General features: G+C 34.3%; 1 protein-coding gene and 1 pseudogene across 2 annotated transcripts; one reads left to right on the top strand and one right to left on the bottom strand.

The window, feature by feature from the left end:
* The first annotated feature begins 6,429 nt into the window (after nt 1–6,429).
* Nucleotides 6,430–11,276, top strand: LOC140958861 (U-box domain-containing protein 33-like; annotated as a pseudogene).
* Nucleotides 11,277–11,342: 66 nt separating this feature from the next.
* On the bottom strand, nt 11,343–13,418 carry LOC140958862 (ENTH domain-containing protein C794.11c). Of its 2 annotated transcripts, none has more exons than XM_073416432.1 (4): nt 13,156–13,418; nt 12,688–12,810; nt 12,434–12,595; nt 11,343–12,215 (listed from the first exon to the last, which is right to left on the bottom strand). In XM_073416432.1, exons 1-4 carry the CDS (start codon nt 13,284–13,286, stop codon nt 11,687–11,689), a joined length of 945 nt encoding a protein of 314 aa, XP_073272533.1. In that variant the 5' UTR covers nt 13,287–13,418; the 3' UTR covers nt 11,343–11,686. The 2 variants fall into 2 exon arrangements, with proteins under 2 accessions (XP_073272533.1, XP_073272534.1); XM_073416433.1 differs by lacking the exon at nt 13,156–13,418 and adding an exon at nt 12,992–13,149.
* Between the last annotated feature and the right edge of the window lie 1,809 nt (nt 13,419–15,227).

Genomic DNA, 15,227 nt, shown 5'->3' with positions numbered 1-15,227 from the left:
AGTGGTGGTGAGAGCGTTTGTGTGTGAGAGAACTGAACAAGGATGTTCTCACACACTGAGGGAGATAAGCTTCTACACAAAGCTGATAACACGTTGAAGTGTCCCTCTGGGCTGATTGCTTCTGAAAGCTGATTTGCAATGTGTGTGCCTTTTCTTTTCTCTCGTATTTGCATTTAAGCTTTTTCATCACTCTCTATGTGTTGAGTTTTCACTGATCTTCTCTTTATATAGGCGGGGAAAGTGATCATACAGAGAGACTCAATTATTGTATCTGTTGCATCTTGAATTCATTTCTTGGACTTTGTGCCTCGACTTTCTGACTGCCCTTCTGGAACGTTTTGTCTTTAATGCTCTGATGCAATGTTCATTATTGTCTTTTGACTGGACAATGGCTTTGTACCTTTGTGTATAGCTGGAATCCACTAGAAAGAGCTTGTCTTGATCTACAACTAAAGATTCTGACTGATTCTTCGAACTAGTCAGCTGAACTGATCTTCAGTTGGCCTGTTGAAATCAGTTGACTCGTCAGTTGAACTGATTTCACTCTCGTTCAGTTGAACTGATCAGCTGTGTTTCTTCATCAGTTGAACATTCCTTCGGCTGGACAAGCTTCTGAGGTTCTTCTGCTGATTCTCCTATCAACTGGACAATCAGCTGGACTGCTCAATTGATGTAACAGTTAGACTGATTCAGTTTGTGCGATCAGTTAGGACTTAAGTTTGCGATAAAACATCTCGTGACTGATCATAGCTTCTGCACACTAATGTAGATTATTAGTAACACAAAATAACAAGTTTTGTTAATATCAAAATCAAGATTGCGAACTTGAAAAGTTCCATAATATGCTTATAAGTTTTACGCCAGCTTATTTTAAATAAAAATATGATTTTTAAATGCATGTGCCTGTATACATATTATTTGATATTTATGGTTAGAACATGTTGAGTCATTAAACTCACTAGGTTTGGATGGTCGCAGGTGATGATGGTTTTGAAGGAGGTGCTAATGTTTGAGTGGATTGGGTCCGGCAGTACATTCCCGAAGGACTTTTATTTTTCACATTACCTTAAGATTTAAAGTTTTAAAGTAAAGATTTTGAGGATTATGTTATTAAATATTTTATACTTTATTTTGAAGTTTAATTGTTGGATTATTTTAAAATTGACGTACGATTTTGTGGTTGACGATTTATGGATTTTATGCATTTATGATTTTTAATATTAATTTTTATGTTAGATGGTTTTCGTAGAGCCCAAAAAATCAGTACACGAAAATATGTGCATTTATTAAAATTTTAAATTATTTATTTAATTTTAAAATGATTTCAACGACGCACGTTAAAACGTTTTCTTGAGTTTTATGTTTCAGGCGAATATTCGATACGGGATAGAGAAAAGAGATCGGTGACGATTTAAGCGATTTATGAATAATGTGGTATTTTATTTTAAGCCAAGAAAATTGATATTTTAAATGATTTATGAAATTTTAAGCATTTTAAATCTTAATTTAATTTAGTAGGTGATTTTAAGCTTTTTTTTTTAAAAAAATACTAATTTGAATATTTGGGGATTTTAAATCTTGAAAATTTTACTCATGCGTATTTTATTAAAATTAGGGGTTATAGTAAAATTAGTAGTGGATTAATATTTTAATTAGCCTGTTAATTGGTTATTAGCTATTTTTATTAGCCTAATTAACCCCCTAATCACACACACTCGTCGGCTTGCACACACACACTTTGTGATTCTTCTTTTTGAAAGGAAAACTAGGGCTCTTAAGTTCCTCCAGCAGCCAACCCCTTTTCCTTATGATTTTTCAGCAGACTCACGTTTGATTAGTAGCAAGAAACGTGCCACAAGTCATCTCGGATCGGTTCTCGTATCTCCTCGCTTTGATATTTATCGTATCGTGAGTATAAATCATCAAAGCATGTATAATCTTTCATTTTTCTGCATCGGTCTTTTTATAGTAAATATTTTGATGCATATTGTGTGTAAAAATCCGTATATGTTATTCAAAGTATGAGCAATGATGCTTGGAACTATTTTAGAACAACTTTTAGATCTCGAAAATCGAATCTTCTGTCATTTCGAATCCTGAGAATTTTAAATCGGTTTTCTGGAAATGTTTTCAACATATTATTTGTAGTACTCTGTGTTATCTTCAATTCGATAGCAAATTTGTAATTTTCTGATAAGAAATGAGAGAGATATGATTTTTATCATAAAATCGCTCAAGCTGTGAAAATTGTGCATGTTCTTCACGTTTTCTCAATTTTTGGTTGCAGTCGTTGGGATCTCATGTATCTTTGCTGCTTTGGTTAGAGCAGCATGTCCAGAGTGTTCCAACGAAGTCCTCGATGTTTTTAAGTATTTTCAATGTGCAAAAATAAAATGGTTTATGTTTTTGAGGCATGCGAATTGTCTTGTGATCAATTATGTTACGGGTTTGGAATTCGAAGAACGCGTCCGGGGACCTCTCCACCTCGGTAAAGCATGACCAGGTTTTGATTAGGATTGGGAAGCGGTAAAGCATGACCAGGGACCAATCCACCCTGTAAAGCATGACCGAAGATCTTATGTATGTGGGAGTGGACGTTCGGTCGAAAGGTTGTGATAATCTCTGCCAGCCCAATATTGTTGTTTAGTCTGATCAGGCGTATTATGCTATGGGTCACTTGCTTTGAAACATATATCTACGCAAAATGATGATGTTTATGCATGTTTAAGTATGTATGATGCAACACGTTTATGAAAAAATTTATGAAATGATGGCACGTCTATGTTTATGTAAGTATGTTCAGAGTTTAAGTATGTATGTGCTACTTTATAATGCATGTGGTTTTATTATGTATTGCTTGATATTCTCAATTTATACATTTTGAGTCTTTAGACTCACTAGACTTGATCGATGCAGGTGAGGACGAGTACGAGGAGGCGAGACGTGGGGACCAGTGAGTTGGCTCGAACTGTGCGGAGGCCTAACCCGAGGACCGCTTAAGTTTTCAAGAATTTTATGCATGTTATATTCATTTACTCTGATTTTAATGAAATTACTTCATGTTGTTTAAACAAGTACTTTTTGCAAGCTTTTTTTGATTGTGACATTGATGACACGAAAATAGTTTGTACTTGCTTATATTTCAAATATTTAGTCAAGCATTTTATTTGTATTGCATTTTGAGAGACTATCTCTTATTTTTAAAAAAAAATTATTTTTCGTAAATTTTAAGTAGTTTTAAGGTATGGTACGTTACAGTTTTGAAGTTAAAAGAAAAGCTTATAAATAAAATTTCATAGTATTTATTTAAATTTTAAAATAAAAAAGTAAAGGACGTTTCAATAATAATAGTTATCAGAGTAGTATTCAGATGACTCCATTTGAGGTTTTGTATGGTAGATGTTGTAGATCTCCGTTACATTGAGATGATATTGATCGAGCTTTAGTTACTAGTCCTAACATGATTCAGGAGATTGAACATACAGTAAATTCGATACAACAACGGTTGAAAGCATCTCGGGATAGACATATCACCTATACAAATGAAAGAAGAAGACCATTAGAGTTTCAACATGGCGATCAAATATTTTTGAAAATTTCTCCTTTTCGTGGCTTAGTGTGATTTAGTATGAAAGGAAAGTTGGCACCGAGATATGTCAGCCCGAATGGGATATTGCAGCGAATGTGCACTTTGGCTTATCGATCAGATCTACCTCCATCTTTATCTGGTATTCATGATGTATTATATTGGTCGATGATGATGAAGTATGAGCCAGATCCTTGACACGTGCTAAGTATTTATGAGGTTCAGTTAGAACCTTATATGTATTATGTTGAGAGATCAGTTTGTATCATGTATCGATCTGAACGGAAGCTTCGTAGTTATCTCATACCGATGCTGAAAGTTCAATGGGAACATAGGGATGTCAAATAGGTCACTTGGGAGACTGAGTGACATATAGGAGAACTCTGCCCCCACTTTTTCTAATGGTATAACATATCTTTATTTATGAGTGTTTTTATTATTATTATTTAATTTCAAGATTAAAATTTATTTAAGGGCATAGAAATGTAATGTCTTAAGTAAATATCACAATTTGTTGATTTAATACTTTGATATTACTGAATAATTAATGATGCTAAAATAACGAAATATGTCATATTTTCATCATAAGAAGTCCAAATTATTTGAAATTTGAAGATGACGTATAAAACTCAAAAATATAGAAGTTTCATGTTTTGTGTTTTAATAAATTTGATCATTTGACTGGTCCAAACAAATATATCGATATTGAAAATATTAAATATTATATATAATATAATAGTTTTTTTTTGAAAAAACGTAAATTTGTAAAATTAAGTCGACATGACAGAAGGTTACATCATAAACGACCGAATAGGAGAGAAATATACTTTCTATTTTTTTTTATTGGATCTTGCGATTTATTTGTTTATCCAATTAACGAATCGACTTCAGTTCTGGGATTGTTGACACAAAGTCCTCGATTTGAGGCATAAATTGCATATTTTTGCTTATGCTTGGAATTCGTCAATTTTTGGAATAAATTTTTAAATCATACCGAAATTGAATATTTTTGGACAACATATGATTTTAACAAAAAATAGAAGATTGTAGTTGTGTTATTTTGAATTATTCTCAATTTTTTATAATGAGAAATTTAAACTGTTAAATTGAAATTGAGCCGTTGTTTTTTGTTGTTATATCAAATTATATATCTGGAGTCTACGAGTTATATGTTATTTTTTAAATGAATTTTTCATAGTTTAGTGGATGTTTTGATATATCTATTAATTGAAGCTAATTGTTTAGAGTATTTGATATTAATATCATGAACTAAATACACCAGAATTTAATTATTGAACGATGAATATTTTAATCGAGTTTTGTATTTTTGTTGAACTAATTGTAGTTGGGCTAATTGATGTTGTATATTGAGACTGTTATAATTGTGTTGATATGATGAAAATGATCTGATAGTTATTGTTGATTTATCTAGATATGTCACAAGTATCGAGATAAAAGAAATAACCATATTTTATATGTGCTTTATTATCATGTACAAGTTGATATACGAGTATATGTTGTTATTATTTAGTATTGATGAATACTATTATGTTGAACTATGGTAAATCATTGAGAATGCTTGATTTGATATAATAAATGTTGTTGTTTATTATTGTTGATATTGTTGGCTGTCAGTTATTGGTCAGTGATATCATTGTTTGTCGAAGTAGTAGGGGAGCGACCTATTATTGTTTGTTGCAGTAGGAGGGGAACAACGTATTATAGTTTGTGGCAGTAGTAGGGAAGCAACATTTTTTTATATTGTCGGTTGTGTCGTAGTTCAAAAGCAACGAAGAGAGTATTTCTGCTATGATTTCAGTTATACTTATGTTTGTTTTTAATATAATTGTTATGTGTTACAATGATGTTTATGGTATATGTTCACCTTTTGAGAGCTGTTTTTGTTGAACATGTTACAAGACTATGCATAGATATGATAGTAGTGAAGGGCTAGACGTGTTTAGTCAAAGAAGTCCTGCAGTTGATAATGAATAGAGACAATATAGCTTATTGTCGTATTCGAGTCACGTTTTGTGTATTATAACATTGTCTCTGATATACTGATGTAAATAGTATGTTGACTGTACTATTTTGATCGCATATGCATTATATTATCGTGTAACCGAATTTTTTTTATGTATATTACATCAATTGTTGCATGATTATGTTGCGAGATTTGGGGCACAACACTTTTAACATAAAATATAATATTTTTTATTAAAAAAAAGTAAAATAGAACATCTCACAAAATTGACCATGACAATATCATAAGATTTTTTTTGTATTTTTTGAAAACCGTCTAAATCGAAACCTGAAACTAGGGATGGCAATGGGCCGGGGCGGGGGCGGGGGCGGGTTTGCCATTCCCATCCCCATCCCCGAATTCCATCCTCACCTCATCTCCGCCCCCATCCCCGCTTTTTCGGGTTCGGGGAATCCCCAAACCCGAAACTTCGGGGATCAACTTTTCATCCCCGCCCCCATCTCCGTTTCAAAAATATTCATATGGCAAGACGATGACGGATTCGAAAATTTTCTCAAACCAAAACTTATTATTATCTATTATTATTAGAGATAATATTAATATTAATATCAATATCAATATTAATAATATTATTATTATTATTTTATTATTAATATTATTTTCGGGGCGGATTCGGAGACCTCGGAGACAGGGATAGTAATCTCATACCCACCCCGAACTACATCGACGATTTAAAAAAATCTCCGAACCCGAACTCAAACCCGAAAAAATCGAGGATCCCCATCCCAGAAATTGCCTTCCCTACCTGAAAGGCTGAAACAACTTTGGTCCTCAATAAAGTAATTTGGAAATTTCAATCCATTTTCATCCCACATGACATACCCAAGTCAACAGATAAAAAGTCTTCAAATCTAGATAAACAACGATAATGATTCCGATTCCGATTGTGAAAGGAAATATTCTTACCTAATATTTTACCGAGAAAGCCACCATCTTTGGTGAGTCGATGCAGAATGGCGGAGCTTCTGAGCCTCTCTCATGATGCTGTGCAAGATTTCCTATCTGGGTCTTCGCCGGAGGGGGATTTCTGCCACGGGTTTCGCCAAACAATTAGTTCTCAGCTCCTGGGGGGAGGTAGCGGAGCAGTGCACGTGGCAGTGGGGAAGTCGGTGGAAAAGGCTGTTGCTCTGCTGCAATGGAGTTTTAATACTTTTCAGGGACACGAAATCTGCCTTCTTCACGTTCATAGGCCTTCTCCTCTCATTCCAACTCTCTGTAAGTTTCATCTTTACCCCTCAATTTTAGTGATGGAATTAGTATTTGATTTGATGTTTTGTTATTTATTACCTTCCTAGAACAAGATTAGTGTTGTATTCACTTGGGGTGGACTTACTTTTTATTTTTATTTTTTTTCCTGTAATGAATGGTTGTGCCAACCAGCAGGATAAGAATAGACTTGGAGTTTTGAGTACGAAATTAATCTCCTTAAGCTAAGCTCGTCGAAAAATTTATTGGCTTAAGTTCAACTAGACTTGGAGTTTTGAATACCAAATTAATGTCCTTAAGCTAAGCTCCTCGAAAAATTTATTGGCTTAAGTTCAACTAGACTTGGAGTTTGAGTACGAAATCGAGTCATTTGGTTCAAACTTAAATATCAATTTCTGTTTATAAAATCTATAATTTCCGTTTGTGTTTATTTTTAAATATATTTATATACTAAAGCTCACAAGATCACTCAAAGAATTTGGGCTCGAATTTGGCCCCAAAGATATTTAAATATGTTCAAGTTCCATAATTTCAAATTTAATTGACTAATATTACAGAAATCTCGAAAAACACACAAGCTTGAGTCGTTTGCATCCTAATCATTATCGTTCAAGCAACTCTATGACCACATTTGGTTTTCGGAAGATGAAATCAGTATTTTCTAGCATTCAGATTTCTTTATCTAATAATTCCATATTTCTTTAATAATGATTCCTTATTTATGAATCTCTCAAATTCTTGATGGGAAACTTTTATTTGTTAATATCCCAAATCCTTGCTGTATTGTTTTCTGGGGTATCCAAGAGACAAAACCGACGGTGATGTTTCATTTGTAATCGTATTATGTGTATCACCCGCTAACAGAGCACCTGATAAAATTCAAGATCTATTCATCTGTACTTAGCATTGCATGACTTGTTTCGTTTCTAATCTGTCATACAGTGGGAAAATTGCCCAAAAATCAAGCGAATCCTGAAACAGTAGCTGCATTTATAAATCAGGAGAGGCGAGAAGCAATGAAGCTGTTGTCAAATTACCTGATGATATGCAGCAGAGCAAGGGTATATTTCATTAGATATTTTTATATCTGCTTATATCAAATTCTTGCGTGATTGTAAAGTGCAAACTACTATCTAGCACATCGCAGTTCATATAATTATAGTTAGTATTGAGTAAAATAAATATATAGAATACATTTCATCATCTTGATATCAAATTCCCTGGGGTAAAAATAAATTATTTCATTTCATGGTAATTTATGAGATGTGTTACTATATTGCAGGTTAAAGCAAGTGTTATCACAATTGAAGCTGATGAGATTCATAAGGGAATTGTACATTTAGTTGTTCGTCATGCTATTAAAAAACTTGTTATTGGATCCATTCCCAAGTATGCAATTCACTACACTCCTTAGTTTCTCAGTTTACCTTCTAGCCCTTAATATGCTGATTGTCTCTGTTTCATAGTTAAACTTATTTGCACTAGACAAGCTTGTGAAACAAAAATCCGAATATTTTTGGGAGGAGGGGCAGAACTATATTTTTGTTTAATATAACGCATAGAACTTTATATGATTATAGGAAATTTAAGGAGTAGGGGCAATTGCCTGTGACTACCCTCTTCTAGTTCCATCGCTGTTGAGAAATACTCTTTACTTATTTTCAATATATTTATAAAGAACATTTTCAAGTATCAGCTTTAAATTGCTTACAGTTACATGAAACGGAAAAAGAGGTCTCATAAGGCAAGTTATGCTGCAAAACATGCCCCTTCTTACTGTGAGATGTGGTTCGTATACAAAGGAAAATTGATTTGCACTAGGCAAGCTACTGAAAGCTCAAGTTCTACCCTGCTGAATTCTGACAGGAATGAGGTGGTCTTTTGCACCATTTTTTCATTTTTTTTATGGTCTGTTTCAATCTAAGCCAACTCGGAAGAAAAAAATAATGTGCACAGGCTGAGATATCTGCGGCTGGCATGACCCCATCAGCTGGTTCGCTTAGTGTTGAAAACTTGTGGGATCCTCTCTATTCCGAAAGTGCATCTTCAAGAAACAGGATCTCTTTCTGTGAATGCACTACTTCTTCGAGAAGCACAAGCTCTTTCTCTGGATGCACCACTTCTGATGAACCTGCATATTCTGTTTCAAGAGCTAAGTTTGTGGAAGAAAGCTTATTGTTTGAGCATGCGGAGTTAAAAATGGATGTCAATGAGCTGAGCGATGAAGCAAATCTTGAGCTCGTACAGAGTGAGAAATTGGGAGCTGAAGCAATTGAAGGGATTAGTAAGGTAATAATTTTTTTGTAATCATTTTGGTTCATCAAGCGTTTTGTGTTTGTAACTTGAAAATGGGCGAATGATTATGATATTAATTGAGTTTTAAATGATATCTGCTCATTCTGAATAGGTTAAGTCATTGGAAGATGCTCATTATGGTGAAGTTAAACTTCATGCAGATTCTGAGACTGCACATAGACCTGTAATACAAGAACAAGAAAAGCTGCTGAAAGAAAGAGATGAAATGACTTGCCAATTGCAGAAGACTGTGCAGAGTATCTCTCCTTTGGAAACTCATGCTCGGGAAACAAATCTTAGATGTGAAGAAGTTTCGGGAGAATTGAAGCTTATGCAGGCTTCCATTGTTTCAGTACGGCAGGAGAAGCAAAAACTTAGGACACAGAAGAATGAGGAAATGAAATTTGTTGATAGATGGAGAGGAGACAAACCAAATGACGACTCAAACCAGAGAATACTGACCGGATTTGCGGCAGATGCTTCTAGATTACATGAATTTTCGTTATCTGATCTTGAGATTGCTACCTGTAATTTCTCCGAGAGTTTCCGTGTTGGCAAGGGAAGTTACGGCACAGTATACAAAGGGGAACTGGTGGGTAAGACTGTTGCTGTGAAGAAGTTGCATTCCTACAATATGCAGAGGCAGACAGAGTTCCACAAAATAGTAAATACTCTCTCTCTTCTATGACTCTCATCAATTTTCAATTTTAAATTTTAACTTCACGATCAAATAATAATATGCAATAAATTTGATGATATTAAGAATAAGATGTATCTTCGATATGATTTAATTACAGTGATACCATAGAAACTGTGAGAGACTAATAAAGTTGTATCCATTTGAGCACTACTTCATGTATTTTGGCCTATATAGCGGAACCACCTAAACTCTTGGCTGTGTTGCCTGCTAGTCTGCTACCGTTAAGAATTAAAAACACTAACCATATTTTTCTTTGGGAATGAAGGCACCAGTTTTCGCTAAAATACGCAATCCTCGAGTGGTTGACTTGATCGGAGTATGTCCGGGATCCTTGTCACTAGTTTACGAGTATTTACCCTGTGGTAGCCTCAAGAATCACCTTTTTAACAACAACATTTGCCACCTTAACTGGAAGATCAGAACACGAATGGTTGCTGATATTGCATCTGGTCTTCTATTCTTACACTCCTTCGAACCAGAAAAGATCGTACATGGAAATTTGAATCCCGGGAATATACTCCTCGATTCCGAGTACAGGTGCAAACTAGGCGACTATGGAGATCATATGCTAGTAGCTAGTCAAACTCTCCGCTGCCCAAGTTTTCGACATTGTACTGGATCAAGCTGTGATTTTGGATACACAGATCCTGAATTTTATAGAACCGGAATGCTTACCCACAAGTCTGATATGTATTCATTTGGTTTAATCATACTTCAGCTAGTCACTGGAAAAATGCTGGGAGGATTAGTTGCTCAGGTGCGCAGGGCAGTATCCGATGGGAAAGTTGCATCAGTCTTGGATTTATCTGCTGGTGATTGGTGTGGCTATATAGCTAGGAGGTTGGTGGAGTTGGGATTGCAATGTTGTGGATCAAGTGGTAGGGATAGACCCGAGATGACTCCATCTCTTGTTGAGGAGCTGGATCGGTTGTATATCTTGGAAGAGCAAACCGTACCATCTTTTTTCTTATGCCCGATTCTTCAGGTAGGTAAATTTTTTTCACAATCACTCAAATCAGATCAATGGAAAGATACGCTTTTCTAGTTTTTTAGTTTCTTACTTTTACCATTCTTGATCCATTCTAAAATTATATTGGTTGGTTTTCTTACAGGAAATAATGCACAACCCTCAGGTAGCAGCGGATGGGTTTACGTACGAGGGAGACGCCTTGCGTGGATGGTTGGGTAATGGGCATGAAACATCTCCAATGACCAATTTGAAGTTAAGTCACCTAAATCTTACTCCCAACCACGCACTGAAGCTTGCTATCCAAGATTGGCTCCGCAAATCTTGAAATCGCCTTCTAATGTATCCATCTAACCTTGTAAATGTTAAGATATATTTAAAATTGGCTACTAAGGCAACTAAATGAAAGAGGTCGAAGTGAAGAGATTCTGTTGTATTTTGATTTGCTGCAATACACGAACATGTTTCATTTGGTTAATTACTTTTTGTTTGGATCAAGGATTTAAATTTGAGGAAATGAAAATCTGATACAGGGTTTGACGCATAAAATTCGAAATGTCCGAGCAAGATTTCATTTATTTTTTTCAGTGACAGGAGCATCAAGAAACACCAAATGGGAATACACAGAGGCTGAACATTAAGTCTAGTCCTCTCTACAAAGTAACTGACAATACATGGCACGTGTTGTTTATATATGGATCGAATAGAATGTAATTCTAGTATAAATCCTACAACCCAACAGTATTTACCATATGAAGATTAAAACATATAGGCTATCGCACGAGGGTATTGCAGAACAACAGCAATAGACGTGGCATCTGACATCTTCCGAGCTCCACCGAAGTATATCTCCAACAACGTTTCATATTCTTGCCTCTAGTCTTTACTTTATAACAAAGACACAGTTGTTGGATGCTCTGCATCATCAAAGGGGTGATGATCCTGCATCAACACATTTGACCTGGATTCATCTTTTTTGTCATCTAAAAGTGGATTCGACTCCCCTTTGAGAAACCAGCTCTCTTCACTCAGTTCCCTCAAAAGTATTCCCTGATCTGGAGCCATATTCTCTTTCGAATCCCCTCTGGTGGGGATGTTTTCTGAGGTGAAACTCTCTGTTCTTGGATTGACTCGCGGCTGCTCTGGTTTTCCTTCTGTTTCTGCTTCTTCGTGAAAGAAATCCTCTTGATTGGCATGATCATTGTACTGGGAATTGCATCTATCAAATGTTTTTAGTGATGATGATTCTTGCAGAGTTCCTTGTCCTGATGAGGTTCTGTGGCAAAAGCTACCAAACCCTTGAATCCCTCTTGAAATTTTTCTTGCCCTGTCTCTTTCTTCTTTGAGAAGAGGCCGTTTTTCAAGAAGCTTCAATACCCTTTCAGCTTTCTTCCTCACTGTTAGGCCCCAATTAAAACTACACAAACAAGCAATTTTTCAGTGTATGATATCCAAGAAAAAACAAAAAAAAAAATTTAAGAAATTTCTATAATTCAACTCATGCTTCCAGATGCAGCATACTTGTAGTTTTTCTATAGTTTTTATCTCTTACATTGATAATTATGTCTGTAACGTTTGTCAAACCAATGCACAAAAAAAAAGTGGCAAATAATTTGCATGAAATGAATGATGTACCCTTTCTCATCAATATGTTGAAAGTTCTCCATTTCTTTAATAACATCTCTGTCTGTTTGAAACTCTTCTGCAACACTTTCAGGACCATGAGTCATCAAATATTCTAACACAACCACAGCTTTGTATGATTCCCTCCAAAATCTCCTCTCAAATCTCACCAACCTGAATCACAAAAAAAAAATTCAAAAACTAAATTAAAAAAAGTTGCACCAAACATCAATTAGAAAATATTCATGCACACAATCCAAACGAACCTCTTGTGCAGAATCTCCACAATTCTCCAATAATCATCAACTTCAAAAGCTGATCTGGAAATCATCTTCAGGGTTCGGGCATCAGGCGCGCCCGGATCCCCATTTGTAGCTTCTTCCATCAGCCTTCAGACAAAAACAAAAGAATCTCATCAGTTCTTTTAGTACTGAGAACTTCAAACTTTTAGACTTTTAGTTCCGTGAATAAAGAAATCTATGCTATTTTTTTCCTATTCCCGTCAAATTTTCTGGTTGGCCCTTTATTTCATTTCTCAGAACAAGAAATATTGGATGAAGAATTTTATACCATCACATGGCTTCTTCCCGATACCTCTGGTTGCCCTTCACTTCCATTATGAAAAGTTTCAAACTTTAACAAAGAAATATCACATGGAAGCAAGTAAAGTGTTCCTGATACAGATTTTCTTGCGCAAAAAAGTTAAAAACTAATAAATCAATCAGGGGGATTACAGTTGGGCTGGTGTGACATCGGTCAACGCCAATCGGGCAGTCTTGATCTTCTCCTTAAGATAGAAAGAAGCCTGTTTCTTGAATTCGTGGAACAGAGGTTTGTTCATGTTGCTGCTGCCTAGGATTGACATTTTTCTTGATTTCCAAGTTTTAATCGAGTATTCTAATTCTTGTTCGTTTGATTTGTTGAAGGAAAATGGAGTTGGTGTTAGCAAATGATACAGCAATATCAAACGAAAAGGGTAGTTGAATACTACTAATAAGGTAGATAGTGATGTCATTATCTAACTTTCTCTACGTTATTTTCACTCTAAGCGACCTATCTCAAATATAATTTTTTTTCAAAAAATTATTTCAAATATAAGGAAGAAATAAAATTAAAATCCAGTAGTTAAATATCTTGAATTGGATTATTTAGAATTTTTTTAAAAAAAATTTTCTATCCATATATCACTATTTTTTTATAAGAAAAAATTGGATATAAAAATCTTGATATACACCTATATCATTAAATAGTTTAATCTATTTAGTCCATATTTATTAAATATGAGTTTGTGGATGGAAGATAGTGATGACTCATGAGTTAAAGAGAACGATAATTTCAAAGTAGAATTTGTATATTAAAATTTAATGGCGGATAGTGATGTGGCATTAAGAATTTTGTAGAAAGATTAATTAATTTATATTTTAAAAAACATGTGGCAGTGTCTGATATGAAATATCAGTAAATTGCAAGTTCTTTCGTGAAACGATATCACGAATTTTTTCTGTGAGACGGATCAACCCTACTTATATTCACAATAAAAATTAATACTCTTAATTAGCATAAAAAGTAATAATTTTTCATGAATGACTCAAATAAAATATCCGTCTCACAAAATGCGACCTGTGAGATCTGTCTCACACAAATTTTTGACGAGGATTGATGAATAATTTTTGGCAAATAATTAAATATACAATGAGGATTGATGAATAATTTCTTATTTGCCAAAAATTATTCATCAATAAGAAATTATTCATCAATCCTCATTATATATTTAATTATTTGTCTTCATCAAATAGCTCATTCACCATTCCAACAAGCCTCTTGGCCTTTGCTACGTCGTAATTTTCTATATTCCCATTTCCGCCGCCGCGATCTTTGGATATCTTTCAGTATCACTTTGGCTGGTTTGTAATACAGTTATCCACATATATATAATTGTGGTCTAAGAGTTAAACAAGCTAAGATTCATAGAAAGAAGAGGGTTCAGAATTTACTCTCAATTTTTCCCCCTTTTTATTTTTATTTTTAATCATAACCATTACTCTCACTTTGTCTGAATTTGAATCCAGTATATGTAATTTATATTTGCTTATTAGGATGCCCGATTGATTTTTCCCAATTACGTGAATAAGATAATTTAGGAAAAACATATGTGCATATTTTGTTATTTTTTGATTAGTACAAATTATGTTTATGTATATTTTGTCGATCTATTATATAAATATTTTTAGAAAAGCTAGATACTTAGAAGACAATCCGCGTGAATCGGTATGTTCTATTTATGTATTTTTGTGATTTTGAATTATTTGAGTTTTACATGCCAAAACTATGGCACCTCACATTGTCGGATATGTTAGAGTAAGTGTCTAGCGAGACAACTTGTGGTTTGAGTTTTATCGACTCTAATGTAAAAATGATCTTTATTTTAATAATATTTTATCGTTTTAACCAATTATGACATTTACTTTATTTGTTTACTCATGCAAACTGCATAGATAAAGTCTTTGAATATATAATAGGTACCATGAGATCTGTAGTGCAGAGTAATATCATGAAACTCATTAGGAAGTGTATCATGTATTCTGAACATGTTCTTAGTCGAATCAGCAGTCTAAAATAAGGGTAAATGTGGCTTGAGTTTGAGACTAGCATATGCGATGTAAACGCTATGTTTCATTAGTAAGAGAATTAAGATGTTCATTCATACAGATGTGTGATCATTTGATGATTTATTGAACAACCCTCCCTCAGACTGTTTAAGTGGTTCTCATGCATTGAGTTGAATAGTCCGCGGTTATGGTTGTAC

This window comes from Primulina huaijiensis, chromosome 15, assembly GCF_012295235.1.
Source record: "Primulina huaijiensis isolate GDHJ02 chromosome 15, ASM1229523v2, whole genome shotgun sequence".
NCBI lineage: Eukaryota > Viridiplantae > Streptophyta > Magnoliopsida > Lamiales > Gesneriaceae > Primulina > Primulina huaijiensis.
This window is presented reverse-complemented; position numbering and strand designations above follow the sequence as displayed.

What these genes read in the sequence shown, in the direction of transcription:
- LOC140958862 (XM_073416432.1), bottom strand. Translation starts at nt 13,286, where the DNA reads ATGTCAATCCTAGGCAGCAGCAACATGAACAAACCTCTGTTCCACGAA. An exon ending in GTGGAGATTCTGCACAAGAG is followed by an intron (nt 12,596 to 12,687) that starts GTTCGTTTGGAT and finishes TTTGTGATTCAG; the next exon opens with GTTGGTGAGATTTGAGAGGA. An exon ending in CAACATATTGATGAGAAAGG is followed by an intron (nt 12,216 to 12,433) that starts GTACATCATTCA and finishes TTGTTTGTGTAG; the next exon opens with TTTTAATTGGGGCCTAACAG.